A 14,090-nucleotide genomic window follows, 5' to 3' on the forward strand; every position below is an offset into this window, starting at 1 on the left:
ACATGCAGGTGGCAAAAACAGCCTTAAGCATCCAATATTCACAAAGGAAAACCACAAAAAAGAAAACTTGGAAAAAAACCAAAACCAAAACCAAAAAAATCCCCCCCAAAACAAGCGGACAAGTAAAAAATAAGCTGTTTTCAATACTTACCATTTCTTTTTGACCAGTGGTGCAAGCAAGTAGTTTTCACAAGTGCTTCATCAACTTTCCCTCCTGACATATTGTCCATGAACTGCCGTCCATGTTCCAAGGCCAAGTAGCAGTCATTGCAACAATCCCTTTCTTCCACACGTACCGCGCTGGGAGCGGCCCCAACCTTGGGAACGGAGTCTTGATCCGCCGCTCCGAAGGGGGAGAACAAGTTGGTGCACTGATCCTGCAGCAACAGTATCAACTCATCGGGCAGCTTCTCGGGCTCCTTCAGCCCCCCGCTGCCGTGCTCGATGGCCGTGGCCCGCAGAGCCTCGAAGCGCTTCTCCGCCTCTTTGCCGCACTCCGTGTTCCGCCCCAGGATGTCCAGCTCATCCTCCAGGAACAGGCCGGAGCTGTTGCCGAATTTCCTGTTCATGACGGCGCTGAAGCCGCAGGTGCACCTGTACTGGGCCTCCTGCGTGGGGTCGGGGATGTAAACTCCGACGTCGGCACCTTTGATGTTCATGTTGCAGACGCAAGATGCAGCAGCTGTCGAAGTTGCAGTCCTTGAAGAGGTTCATGACGGACTCAGAGAGGATGAGGTTGACGTACAGGCTGTGTGCCTCTGGGATGGAAGGCACGGTGGCGGGTTCCACGGAGTTCAGGGGCCTGCAGGTGGAGGGGGTGGATGCTGGCGAGTACAGGTCCGAGTTCTCGTACTTCACCGAGCCCTGGGCGCTCGCCGGCCCTCCCGCCCCGCGCGGCGTCCGCGGCGTCCGCGGCGTCCTGGGAGTCGGGAAGCGAGGGGTGGAGGGAGAGGGGAGGATCCCAGCGCCGCTGTTGCTGGGGGGGGCGCTGCTGGGGGGCATCCCGAACGGAGTGTGGGTCTGGGGGGTGTAGGCAGGGCCGTACTCCTGGTCCAGAGCGCTCCCGTCACTGCAGGGCCACAGGGAGAAGGCAAGGCGTTAATGCACAACACACTGGGATTGAAGACCAAGACTTCAGATTTCTAAAGAAGGACCTTCCTAATTAATATTTGCTTTTTTAAGATAGTCTTTCATAATCCACAGCAAGATTTTTCACTCCCTGAGGAACTTCAAGAGCATTTGTTCTAAATGACTTTGCAGGACTCCCACTGACAGCACTGTTAAAGAATCTTTCCCTGCCTCCTCTCATCCTTTCCTTTGCACAAAGCTCCCAGGAAACAAGTGTGGTCAGAATAAATTATAAATTCTGGGGTTGTGTGGAGTCTAAAGGACACCTTTTTTATTCATCTTTTATTTACATGTGTGTTGACACACACTGAGAAAATACAGCAGCTCTATCAATAGCAAATTCAGCTGAATCCACAAGGAAAGTATCACCTGGAAACATTTACATTTTCTTTCCTAAGCAGCTGAGTATCTCCAAAGACCTATAAGGCTAATGAGACCTGGAAACATTGCTTATGAATGACCTTAACAGAAAAAACATCGGTATTTAATCCAGGATTTCATATTCCTATCATTTTATCCATTACCCTTGTTGCCTAATCCATTTACACCAGCAACTAACGCGGAAGAGAAAAAGGAATGAACATTTTCCTCAAGAAGAGCTGCCAGCAAGACCCTCCCCACCCACTGCAGGGCACAGGAATGCCCCTGCAGTGCTGAGAGCAGGCACAGTCACACTGGGCACATCACACTGGGCACAGCTTCCAACCAGAGGGAATGTTTTCCTAATCCCAGCACAGCTGAGAGTGCTGCTACTGGAGAAAATGATGTAAGAAACAGCAGCACCACCTACCAAGCCCTTGTACTACACCACCACAAAAACAAAGTCCCAAGTTTACATTTATCTTGATTGTTACCATCTTCATTACTTATTAAACCTGGCCTTGCACCATTAAGCTTCCCCAAGAAACCTTTAAAGGAATAAAATGTATGTACAGTTAAGAAGCTATTTGGGAAGAATCTCTTCCAGCAGGTTTAACCATCAGGATCCTTCCAAGGACTCCTGTCAGTTGTACAAACACGATGTATCTACAAACACCTCTCATTACTGATTTCCAAAACAAAGAATATTTGGAAATGACATCCCAAAGCTCAGCCCTTCCCAGGTCATACCCATCTTTGATGAATGGCATGGCAGGGCCTGCAGGGAGCAGATCCAGCTTTCCCACAGTCCAGCTCTGGCGGTAAATGCATTCCTCGGGCAGTTTGATGGGAGGAAGACACTGGCTGGGAAGTGTCTTCAAGGGTGCAAACATGGAACATCCCACTAAAGCTTGACAGTTCTCAGGTTTATAGACATAAGAGTAATCCTGGGAGTGAGACATGGGACAGCATTAGTGTGGGAATCACAGCAGTTCAGCAACTAAAACGCTTCTGCATAAAATGGCACCGAGTTCAAGCAGTGGCTCCTTCATGCAAAGTCCTGTCCTTGGTGTAGGACAGAGTTGAGATGTGCACACCATATGGACACCCACAGGCGATGCATCAACACAAACAACACTGCAGGCAGTGACTGAAATGCATTTCTGCAGTTTACTGATGGTTCTTTAGGTATTACTCACCCTTGAAGTTTAAGGGGTAACACACTATAAACTACTTACTCCAAAGTGTATTTATTAACTGCCCAAGTACAAAGCAGGACGAGTTACAAATTGCACTTATTTCCCCAGCATTCCTATTGAGCTCTAAGCAATGAACTGCACCAGACTCATCATCAGGACCATCAGCACTGCCCACCTTTATTTCAGCAGGTTTGGGGCTGCAGAAACCCTCGTCCACTTCGATCCTGAACTGAGCTCCCACAGTGGAGCTGTTCCCTTCCAGGACTGTTCCTCCAAGTGTAGTGTCCATGCTGCCATACTCCTTGTTGTTCATGTTCATGGGAGAAAACCCCATGATGTGCTGTTCCAACGAAGGAGGAGTTGGGTACATCTTATGGAGATCTGCAGTGCCTGATTTCAGACCACAAGTCGACTTTAGAGCATGAAAACATTCCCAAGGGTTTCCCACCTCTCAAAATTCCAGAAGGGCAAACGAAGGGTACATTTCCCAATTCCCACAATGTATTAGAGTCCAATGGTTAGAGCTAGCATTCTCTTTAGGAATAAAAACCACAAATAAAGCTTACTTATGCATGACAGAGGGTCCAGATTTCCTGCTTTCGCCTCTTTGCAGTTGGATTTGTCGTCAGCGCCGTTCACCGTCCGTTTGGATCCAGGCTAAGAGAGAAGGATGGGAATTAAATCACTCCAGACATAAACATGTGTTCATGTTTCCTGCTAACAGGAAATTTCACAGCTGAGACTCTGTATAATATTTAGAAAAATTAAAATAATAAATCAGGAGCCCAATGCCAGAGGTTGGGGTTACACTTAGTGCTGGTCACCCAAAGAATGCTCTCCCATCAAGTCCTGGTGCCATTAAAGGGAAAGACCAGTTATAAAATAACCCTCAGCACATCAACAGGCACCAAAGAAAGCTAAATAGGGCTGCCCACAGTCCACCAGAGCAAACCACACACACTCCCAGAGCCATAACGTCACTGGTGTTACCACATGAACAGGAACACAAGAGACAGAAACACAAACCCTGGACCACGAGACACAGGGAAGAAAAACTTGAAATTAAAAGCATGAGATGTATTTTATCATGTTTACAGAAGATAAGAGTCTTCCTTTGCATACTGATGACCTTTGATGGCTTTAAGATCCTTCAGCCCTTACTCAGCTGCAGCTCCCATTAAAGTTGATGGGCACTTTGTCTGGGTAAGGGGATTTGGGATTAAGCAGGAGCAAAGCACAGTTCAGAAAAGACAACTGATTACAAACAGTATTGAAATAGAAACCAGAAAGATAATGGATTCACAGCCATCAGAGACTGCAAGAGAAACTGTTCCAAGACAGTAGCTGCTGCAGTGAAGCAGCTTATTTGGCACAGTGTCCACAGGTTTAAATGCCTTTTCTCTTTCAGGAGTTGCTGTTTTGTTTCAGTGTTACCTTCATTAACCAGTTCAACAGAACAGGAAAGAGAGCACCAGGACCTGCTGAATCCGTAAAATCATAACTACAGGTATATCCAAGCAGCATGTACTGTGTGGATTGTGAGGAAAGAAGATCAAAAGGTTGTTTGCATCCCAACTCTGGCTGTGTGAGTCAGGGAGAACAGAACGGCTGCCACCGACAGCCACAGCGCTTGTTTACAGGCCTGTTCTGCAAGCCCTGCTGCAAATGCCAGGAGAGGAAAGAAAGGAATCAAACCCCAAACCACAGAAAGACAAGATTTGTTCCTTACTGTGAGTTCATCTTCATCTGAGTTGAAGAGATTGTCCAGGTCTGTGTAGGACACCACCAGGTCTGTCTCGTGGAACAGGCTGGTCGATGCAGTGCGGGCGTGGGCAGCGACTCGTTGGGCATCTGAGAGACACAAACACGGCAAACCTCACAGACATCACCCACCACTGGCAACACATCTGCCAAACCTTCACTAAAGAACTATTTCCACAGCTGGAGGGGAAAGGAAACCAAAGGGAGTAGTACATTCATGGTTCCACTCATCCATCTTACACACAGGTGAGAGCCCCTCATTTTATAATATTTAGATTTTGGATTTTTTTTTTTTTTTTAGATTTTTAGTTTAGATTTTTGAGGTTTAGATTTTTTAGAGTTTTAGTGTTTAGTGTGCAGCACACCAGTATCTCATTTCCTAATGAGAAAAATAAGACCACATTTGTTTGCAAGATACAACAGAGAAGCAATCCAAGCAGGCTGAAGGGGCAGGGAAATTCAAAGCACAAAACACAAAACTTAGCAGCCTGTTGGAATTTATTGGCTATTCAAGGTATCATTAATAGAGTATAATTAAAAGAGAGAGAGAGAAAAAGATTCTTTACCTTGCTTGACAGAAGGACTAAACAGAGACATTGCATCCTCTCCTTCGTGGGATAAAACTGTAACACTGGATGTCCCATCCTCAGCCTGTTAAAAAGGAGAGGGAAGGTGGCTTCAATTAAGTGGTGGGGTGGGAGGTGTTTCATCTCCCTCAGGGAGTTCTGTAGCTCTGGAAGTAGCAGGTTGTCCCTCCCCTGAGAGCACTCTGGGGGCCTGGCAGGGGTACTGGGGGGCTGGCAGGGGTACTGGCTCAGGGAGGACAAGGCTCGGGGTGCAGACACCAAAGGGTTCATGGTGGGATGAATTTAAACACAACACCCCTGAGAAACACTTGGTACCAAACGCTGCACATTAACCACACCAGTTACTGAGTGAAACAGTAGCTGTGCTCAAGGGCAAAACACCAAATCAAAACTGCAACTCACTGTCCAGGCAACGAGTCAGGGCTCACCTCACCTACCCCCAGCCCTTCCCACCCCTGAGCAAAGCACTTGGTTTGTTCCTCCCCCCTCCCCAGCACCTGCCAGCACCCATTCCCACCGGAGAGCCAGTGAGCCGGAGCGATGATTGCTGTGATCCTGCAGTGATCTGCCAGTGCCACCCACAGACCCTGCTGCCACAGCCCCACCAGCACTGCAGGGGCAGTGACACACGTGCTGCCTGATTGCACTGGTCACTTCTGCCAGGGTACCATATCTGTAAATCACTCCTCAGTAAACACAGCAGGATTTAGAGCGGATCTGCTGCCCAAGGCGATGGGGGTTAATCCCATCACCGCTTGTATCCTCACTCTTTCACTCACCTTGTGTTTCTTCCCAGCCTCCCTCTCAATGTTCTGCCTCTCCTTTTTGCTGTCAGGAAACAGGAATTCCACGTCACCATCCACAAAGGCATAAGGATCAATCTCAGGCTCCTGGTCAGCCTCTGTCGCTACAGCTGCCAGGAATTGGTTTTTACTCTGATACTGTTGCACCAGTTCATCTGAAACCTTCAAAGGTTTCCTACATTGCACCATTAATCTGAACAGAAGGAAAGGAGAAATCACAAAGGAATTATTTAGCACTTATTACACGGAATTATTTCTGCTATCACACAGCAACTTCTTCTCCCCTTCCCACTTCCTTCCTTCCCACCCCAGCTCAGAGAACTTTTCGGGCTCAAGATGAAGTCATCGCTGCTTTCACATCAGCTCCTTGCCCACGTCAGACACAGCCCTGTGATTCACCCTGCCCTGCTCTCCTCCAGCACTGTCAATTCACATAAAGATCAGCAATTTATCCCAGCTCAGAGCTGTCATTTATTATCAAGTACAAGTGTATGAAACTCTCCACATCCAGCAACAGAAACCCAGCAGGTTAGGGAATTACTCAGTGCCATTCCCAAAAAGAGCCCAAGCACCAACCACAACTGCAGCACACAGGAGTCCCTGTGTTTAGTGACATTTACAGCACTCAGATCGATCCAAATGAAGCTTCCAGCACTCCAATACCTAATTTACTGATGACAATAAGAAAACCACATTTGCCTTCATCAGCATTTTTACTTCTCTAAACATTCTGAGCCAAAACTCAAGTTGGTAAATACACTGAAATTCTCTTTTTTTTTTTTTTTTCTCCTATCAGGAGTATTAGTTTTACAAATACAACATTGCAGCAGGAAAAAGAGATATTGGCAAGTAGAAAGCTGATGAGATCAGGAGCTTTGTGATTATTTCCTGCACATCCCTGTCAACTACAGGGTGTGAGAAAGAACATGGGAAGAGTTTTACTTTGTCACAGACCCTACCTAGAAATTGGGTTTTCCAAAAAAAACAGAGGCAACAGGAGTCGTAAATCCATCCATGCTGCTCATCCATGCTCAATAAAATCTTTTTTTTTTATTAATCCTGCAAAAATTGCCATCAGAAATGAAAAATAAAAGGGGGCAAAATCAAGATGGAAATAATTTTCCAGTAACAAGGAACTAAACACCTGGAGCTTTCCAGTATTTTTGACCACAACAGAGGAAGGGAAGGGAACAGCCAGATATTCTGGGGGGAAAAAAAACTCTGCTAAGTTTTTGAAATCAAAGTGGGAGCCACACAAGGACAAACCACATCTTGAACAGCAAGAAAAAAACGTGTGAGGTGGATTAAAAAAAAGCCCTAAAACTCCTAGAAATGCCCACCTTGAAAGAGCTGAGCCATTCACCAGCTAACCTAACCTCAAAACAGTGACACAAGAGATGCCTGGGAAGTGTGAGCAGAGATCTGCAACAACCACAACACCTTCAGTGCCTGTGCAGCCTCCTCACAGCCCCTCCTGGTGCTGCCTCCCCCCTGCCAGTGGGGCAGGAATCAGCTCCAGCCTCTGCTGCTGAGGAGCTGCTGCAGCTCTTCCACCTCAGCCTAAACACGCTAAATCCTCAAATAAAAACCCCTCACAGATTGGAGCTGCTCATGGGAAGAGACTCCTTTCACCTCCAGGAGGGGGAAAAAAAGGGGAATAAAAATAACCAGCGGCAAGTGAGGTGACAGAGGCAGCTCTGACTTCCCTCAGGCCAGGTTTGTCACCTCTGCCTCCAAATCCCAGCCCTGGGAAGCTCAGACTCCTGTTAACAGCTCTGTCAGCACCTGCTGCTTCCACTGGCAGCCTTTTCCAGCAGACTGGGCTCCCAGGGAGTGCTGGGGAAGATGGGACACAGGGAATTCCTTACCAACCAAACGGGACACAGCCCCAAGGTTTGGGTCTTATGGGTTGGGGCTTTGGGGTTTTGGAGATGTCGCTTTGGGGGTTTGGAGGTGATGGTTTGGGGTTGGGTGAGGTTTGGGGAGTGATGGTGTTGGTGTGTGGTTGGAGGTGATGGTTTGGGGTTTTGGAGGTGATGGTTTGGGGTTTGGGAGGTGATGGTTTGGGGTTTGGGAGGTGATGGTTTGGGGGGTTGGAGGTGATGGGTTGGGGTTTTGGGGATGATGGGTTGGGGTTTGGAGGTGATGGTTTGGGGGTTGGAGGTGATGGTTTGGGGGGTTGGAGGTGGTGGTTTGGGGGTTTTGGGGAGTTTTTTTCTTGTTTTACCAGTTAAAAGAAAATCCAAGTTCATTCATTCTGCAGTACAACAGAGCTCAAACGTAAGTTACAACACTAAAACCACCAGTGTTATTCTTTCCCTCCATTGCCCCTAAACTTCACAATTTCTTAAATCTTAGCATCCAAAAAAGGTGACCAGTTCCTTTATCCTGATTCAAACAGCAGCAGAGCAGAACCTTTTACAAGCTGGTGCTCCATAACACTAATTTTCAGTAATAAATTCTATTTATTTCAACTAAAACCCTCTTTTTAAATAGTTATAGACTACAAATACTTTATTTCAAGACAATATTAGCTCATGTTAGGACTAAATAAATAAATAAATAAATGTTCTCCTGTCCTAATGAACAAGGGCTTCCCACACCATCTGAGCAGTTCACAACAGACACTTGTTTTCTCTGAATAACCTCAAATCCTGAAGCCTTTTGCACAACACAGAGAATGTTCCATGTGCAAGAACGTCAGTTTGTGTCCCTTCCTTCAAGCAGAAGTTTCTGATATTAGAAAAGAATTGCTGCCTATATTAAAGTTAAATTCCTTCAGGAAACCAGAGGAGATCCATCAGTGTTCATTCAAACACCATTTAAACATCATTTAAACATCATTTTTAAACACTGAGTGAGAACAAGAGCAGAACTGAGGGAGAGGAACCTTCCCCAGGATGTCTGCAGCTGAGACCATCCATGTTCCCTTCAAACACTGAGGCAAAATCCTAAAATGAGAAAGCAATTTCGTTTTGAGTCCCAAACAGGCATCGTTTGGCTACGGGTTAATTTTATAGTGTAAAAATAAATGTCATCGGGATCTGCTAAATCAGAGTTGAAATGAGAAAAAGCTGGAATTTTGCTATAGATCTGTGCTTTGTGCTCCCATCTCACAAGGATTATCTTGGATTCAGAGTTCTGCTGCCACACTAAACCCTGAGGAACTCCTGTCTCTGGCCTTTCCTCGCCTCCCTTCCCGTGCTGGCACTCCAGGATCAAGCACTACTTACTCTGTAACTGATGTTACATTTTCCTGTCCAGCAGGTATTACTGGATCATCTCTCAACTTATCATTTGGAAGCTGGGGTGGCAAGAACTCCACATCCTTTTTCTTTGGAACTTTGTAATACTTCCAAGTGGCATCGGCTTCGTCCTCCTCCGGGTTCACGGCGGTCCCGACGTACACGGTGGGCTCGATGACCTCGGGAAAGGGAGCCGGGAAAGGCTGGGATAAACCATCCAGTCTGTCTTCCATGGCCTTGCTGGGCACCAGGGGGTCCGGGGTTGGCATCTGGTAGAAGTGTTGGCTCTGGGGGGTGGAGGGGGCTTTGGGCACCCCCTCGTCGACGCCGTCGCAGGGGTGGGGGCTGAGCGGGGGGGGCTGTGGGGAGCCGGCCAGCTCGGGGTTGTGCAGCTGAGGGGTCTTTGCTACATCAGCGCTCCTGATGGTGGAGAACCTCACTTGGCTGTCCGGGGCAGCCATCACCAGCCTCTGGCTGGCCGAGTCTGCCTCCATGGCGACGTCATCGCTGACGGAGACGCGGTGGTGGAAGGGAGTCAGGGGGCGTTTCTGGGGCTTGTCCCCTTTGTCCTGCTTCTCGGTGGCCTTGTGCTTCGGGGCCGCCGGCGCCGGGGGGCCCGCGGGGGGGGCCTGGCCCTGCTGACCTGAATTCCTCGCTTTGAGATTTTTGTGCCTGCGGGATTAACACAAGGAGGGGGGAAAAAAGACTTCACGTTAATCTTTGGAATATGTCTCCTGTGTTCGTTTTTTCACTAGGCCAGAACCTGCTTCTGAGCTGTGAAACACGACTAGGACTGAGGTGAACCTGCCCCTTCCCACCCATCACCCCAGTGGCATTGCAAGGGTTCAGAACACCATTTTAAAAAAGCCTATAAAATCTGTCCTGGGAGCCAAACACACACACACAGAGAATCCTCAAGATGAAGACAGCATTTTCTAACTGCTTCCACAGAAACAGGGTGTCACACGAGCACGTCGTCGCTTTTAACTCCTGGTGGAACACCACGGGAATTGGTGAATGGCTTCCTGAATTCGAGCACCAGGAGTGCTGCCCGAGCCTCAGTGGGTTCAGGAGCAGAGAATTAACATCAAGAACCGAGAAGCTCAGTCCTACAGAAGCTATTCCCGAGCTTTCGTAGCCGTCTGGCGACAAATTTAGCAAGTGTGGGGAAAAAGGAAAAACTCAGTGTCTCAGCTGCACCAGTCCAGCTGAGTTTGGACACTGAGCACGCACTTGAGCTTCACCACTTCATCTGCAGGTTCAAGATGCCAACCTCCTGGGCCATCTGACAGCACGAGGCACGTGAAATAAAGGAAGTGGTTGTGACTGGGCTCTCCAACTGCACTGGGCCCTCGGGGCTGGGGGGGTTCTCCCCACCCTCCCCTGAGCAAAGTTAAGCAGCACTGGTATTGAAAAAACAGGATTAGGCAGGGATAAAAGGTAAGAGGTATCAAAGGCTATTTTTACTTCAAACTCTCGTACACATCCACATGTTTTTTCCCCACTTAGGATTCAAAACACGGGGAGTAATAAGGGGGTTTGAGTCTCTGCAATCTCTTTTAGGCAATTGCATAGTTCTTGTGCACCCCTCAACTGGTTAATTGATTGTTTTTCTCTTAACTAGTGCTATTGCAGCTAAATTCTCCTTTATCAGAGTATTTAATCCTCCCCCACATCCCAGCTCTTCTCAGGACACAAGCATTGCCACAGAACTTAAACCAACCATTCAATAGAAGAGGAGAAAACTGCATTTCTTGCAAAATGCCACATCCTCCAGACACGATTAGGTTTTTTTTTAAGATCCCAATATCCATTGCAAGGCAATCAGTGTAACATTTAAATCAGAGAAAGCATTTAAACCTTTTGCAACCCTTGAGTCACCTAAAGATCAGCGTGTGCCCCAAGTACAGAAATGGAGAATCCACCCAAATGAATGTTTCCATTTCTCTAAGCACCTTCATTTACAGTCTGTGGCACTGCATCAGCAGCCTCAAAAAGAAAGCCATAACAAAATCTGACAGGTAAATTCAGGGTTTCCCCCTGGGTTTTGATCCCTTCTTTTGCCCCATAGTGTGGCACCCAGTCCCAGATGAGCCTCCCCTGGGACAGCCAGGCAGGTTTGGGGTTCTGAGTGACGTTCATGCAGGCACAACCATCCTGCTCCTGACCCCCAGCCTGCTCCCTCCAAGGCTAATTAATGCCACAGCCCTTCAGAAAAGGTGTTTAAATCCTAAATAAACAGGCATTCCCTTCCCATTGCAGCCTGAGGAAGCTGCCCATGAGACAGTTACTACCCATGCACATAAGGAGCTCCAGCCCAGGACCCAGGAATTGTCCCTGCACTGGCAGCTCAGATGATTCACTCCAATCAACCCCCTGCATTAACTCACTGGGCAGAGCTACAAGACCTACAATGACATTTAGGAGAGGAGATACAAATTTTGTTACAGCTTTCCTACCAGCAGCTACTGCTTAATTACTCCTGGAGGAGCGATCAGGAGCCCTCTCCTGAGCACTTCAATCTCCTGGAACATCTCTGGGCTGCAGCCCTGCCAAGTCCTGTACCTTGAACAATTGCAATTTGTCCTCTGCGTGGCTTCAACAAAATCCCAGGATGCCACCTTGTCAGCTGTCTCCTCCTCACACAAGCCATTTGATGTAGCAGAATACTTCCTCCTAGGATTCAACACCAGGAGAGTTATTTGGGATCAACATATGTTCTTTTCTTATCTTCTGGCAAAGCTCGAGAGCGCTTTTGTGACACAGGACTCAGCAAAGAAATGATAAACAGAGCCTTTTACTGACATCTTGAACTGAGAACTGAACAAATCATTCCTAAACAGTCAGGGAAAAATTAACTCCTTTCAAATGGTTTATTGTGAGAGTAAAGCACCTTCTGGAGCATCTCTAACAGAGCTACTTTCTGCAAGGAACACGCAGGATCCCGAGGGTATTTTTAGTTCCACGGGGTGAGTACTCACTTGTTCTGGGCTCTGTTCATGTTGCACTCCTGCCAAACTCTGTCCACCACTTGGTTGGCCAATTTCCTGGGGATTTTACCCCCATGGTGGCTGGTACTGTCAGAGATAAATCCGTCTGAAACCGAGGAGAACTTCACCCATTTCTGGGCAGATTGAGCATCAACTGAAAACAGCAGCAGAGGAACAGCTTTAGGCAATGGGGCAAAGCACTCACAGCTCCAATCCAATCACCACAGGGAGAAAAGTGATCTTGACTCAATGTTAGGAAAGAGAAACACACAGAAAATTTAGGAGTAGTAGCAGATTATTATAACTAAGAAATAAGGCACAATATATGTTTACAAGTGTGCTGGCTGTTCTTTATTTTTGAATAAACTATTGACCTGAAAAAGAAAATCACTGAGCAAAGCCAACACTATTATTTAAAGAAGAGTCAAACTTAGGTAACAGAAGAGCTTGGGGTTAAAAAAGAAATCAAACCTCTTGTGCCCAATAAAACATATTTATATAAGTCACCTGAAACTGTCCCTGAGTTAGAGCAGTTTCCCAAAGCACCACTCACACCCAGGACAGAGGGCACACAGCCTTCCTGGAAACTCAGCTACAAGGAATCCTCCTTGGGCTGTGAGAAAAGCTGAAAGCATCACCTTGCTCCCCGATGATTGAGTGCACAAGGTTTATAAAGCCATGGCACAACACAGACATGAACATAAACAAAGACAGGGGGGAAAAACCCCAGAACTTGCCCACAGCAACCCAAAGGACTGGGTGACCACAGCAGCTGCAGCAGCACTGCTGATGTCCCACCTCACAGGAGTTTGATTCACTTTGGCCACAGCTGGACAGCACAAACTGGGTTTACTACAACAAACTGCACTAAAGGAATGTGGATTTCACAACAAGGTGCAGTGAGAAGCCCTGGCTCTCTGTGGACAGTGGTGCTTTGAAGGAGGAGCCCTGGGAGCTCACTCTGCCCTACCTGTCTGCACCTCCTCCGGGGACGTCGGCGGGGTCAGAGTCACCGAGGACATGGCAGGGTCTCTGGTGGCAGCAGGCACTTGGTGGACACCCAAGCAAGTGGTTGAGCAGTGGGGTGCCCCCACGGTGCTGGGGGCAGGGATGTCTGTCTGAGGGACCAGCACGAAGCACGCCGGGTACACCATCCTCACCCCAGCTGCGAACGGGACACGGGACAGTTATTGACCAAACACTCACACTTCAGATCATCAAATGCATCATTTCAGCAGCCACTCCTAAGGTTACACATCCTTCTCTGCCTACTGGAGCATTCTGCTTGGACAGAACTCCTGCTGTCACTCTCAGCATTACTTTATCATTTGTTTCATCCAGAAGATTTGGCAGATGAGTAAACAGGGCTTTGTGCAGGGGGGCAGAGACAGCCCTGGCAGGGACACATCATTTTGTTTTATAAAGGCTAAACCCGTAATTTTTAGTATCATTTAACACTGACAACACTCCCACCAGCACAAGGGTCTCCAGCCACCTCTGCAGCACCTTCAGAGAAGGGATTGCATTTTTTATTCTCTTAATTATTCATTTAAAAAAACATCTTGTCTCTCAGGGCACACAAGGAAAAGACCTGCTGCTAACAGCTCTGCAAAACCCACTTTAAATAATAACTCATCTTAGATAGTCCTGAGCATCAAACAGAAAAACAAACCCCCAACAGCCACTGCAAAAGGAATAAAATGGGGCCACTTTTGCATTCAGAACTTTGCAGACCTAATCAGCCAGTTTATTTCAGTAATTAAAAGGTAATCTGAGTGCTCACCAACAAGGACTTCAACAGCAGCTAAAGAATCATCCTCCCAGTCCATTTCTTCCTGCTTTTCCTCAGATCCCTCCTTCAAGTTGGACGTGACAGGATAGAATTGTTTCCATTCCCCAATAAGCTTTTTTGTGGATGAATCAGAAAGCTTGAAGGACTGCCCTGTGAGTGTGCCATTCAACCCGAAGGGGCTCAGGATTACTGGAAGGTAAATCAAAACACAGTGGAGATCATAAA

At 47.4% G+C, this 14,090-nt stretch overlaps 1 protein-coding gene across 1 annotated transcript in view; it reads right to left on the bottom strand.

Moving 5' to 3' along the window:
• Positions 1–14,090, bottom strand: part of MED13 (mediator complex subunit 13) — a 48,740-nt gene that overhangs the window by 10,710 nt on the left and 23,940 nt on the right. The window contains 13 exon segments of the mRNA XM_050321581.1: positions 152–671; positions 673–1,069; positions 2,239–2,435; positions 2,863–3,077; positions 3,254–3,344; positions 4,417–4,538; positions 5,015–5,099; positions 5,815–6,031; positions 9,072–9,755; positions 11,649–11,759; positions 12,065–12,227; positions 13,044–13,238; positions 13,857–14,054. Of these exon segments, the coding sequence (XP_050177538.1) occupies positions 152–671; positions 673–1,069; positions 2,239–2,435; positions 2,863–3,077; positions 3,254–3,344; positions 4,417–4,538; positions 5,015–5,099; positions 5,815–6,031; positions 9,072–9,755; positions 11,649–11,759; positions 12,065–12,227; positions 13,044–13,238; positions 13,857–14,054 (3,195 nt within the window).

Source organism: Myiozetetes cayanensis, unplaced genomic scaffold (genome assembly GCF_022539395.1).
Source record: "Myiozetetes cayanensis isolate MyiCay16 unplaced genomic scaffold, myiCay2020 scf27, whole genome shotgun sequence".
Lineage (NCBI taxonomy): Eukaryota > Metazoa > Chordata > Aves > Passeriformes > Tyrannidae > Myiozetetes > Myiozetetes cayanensis.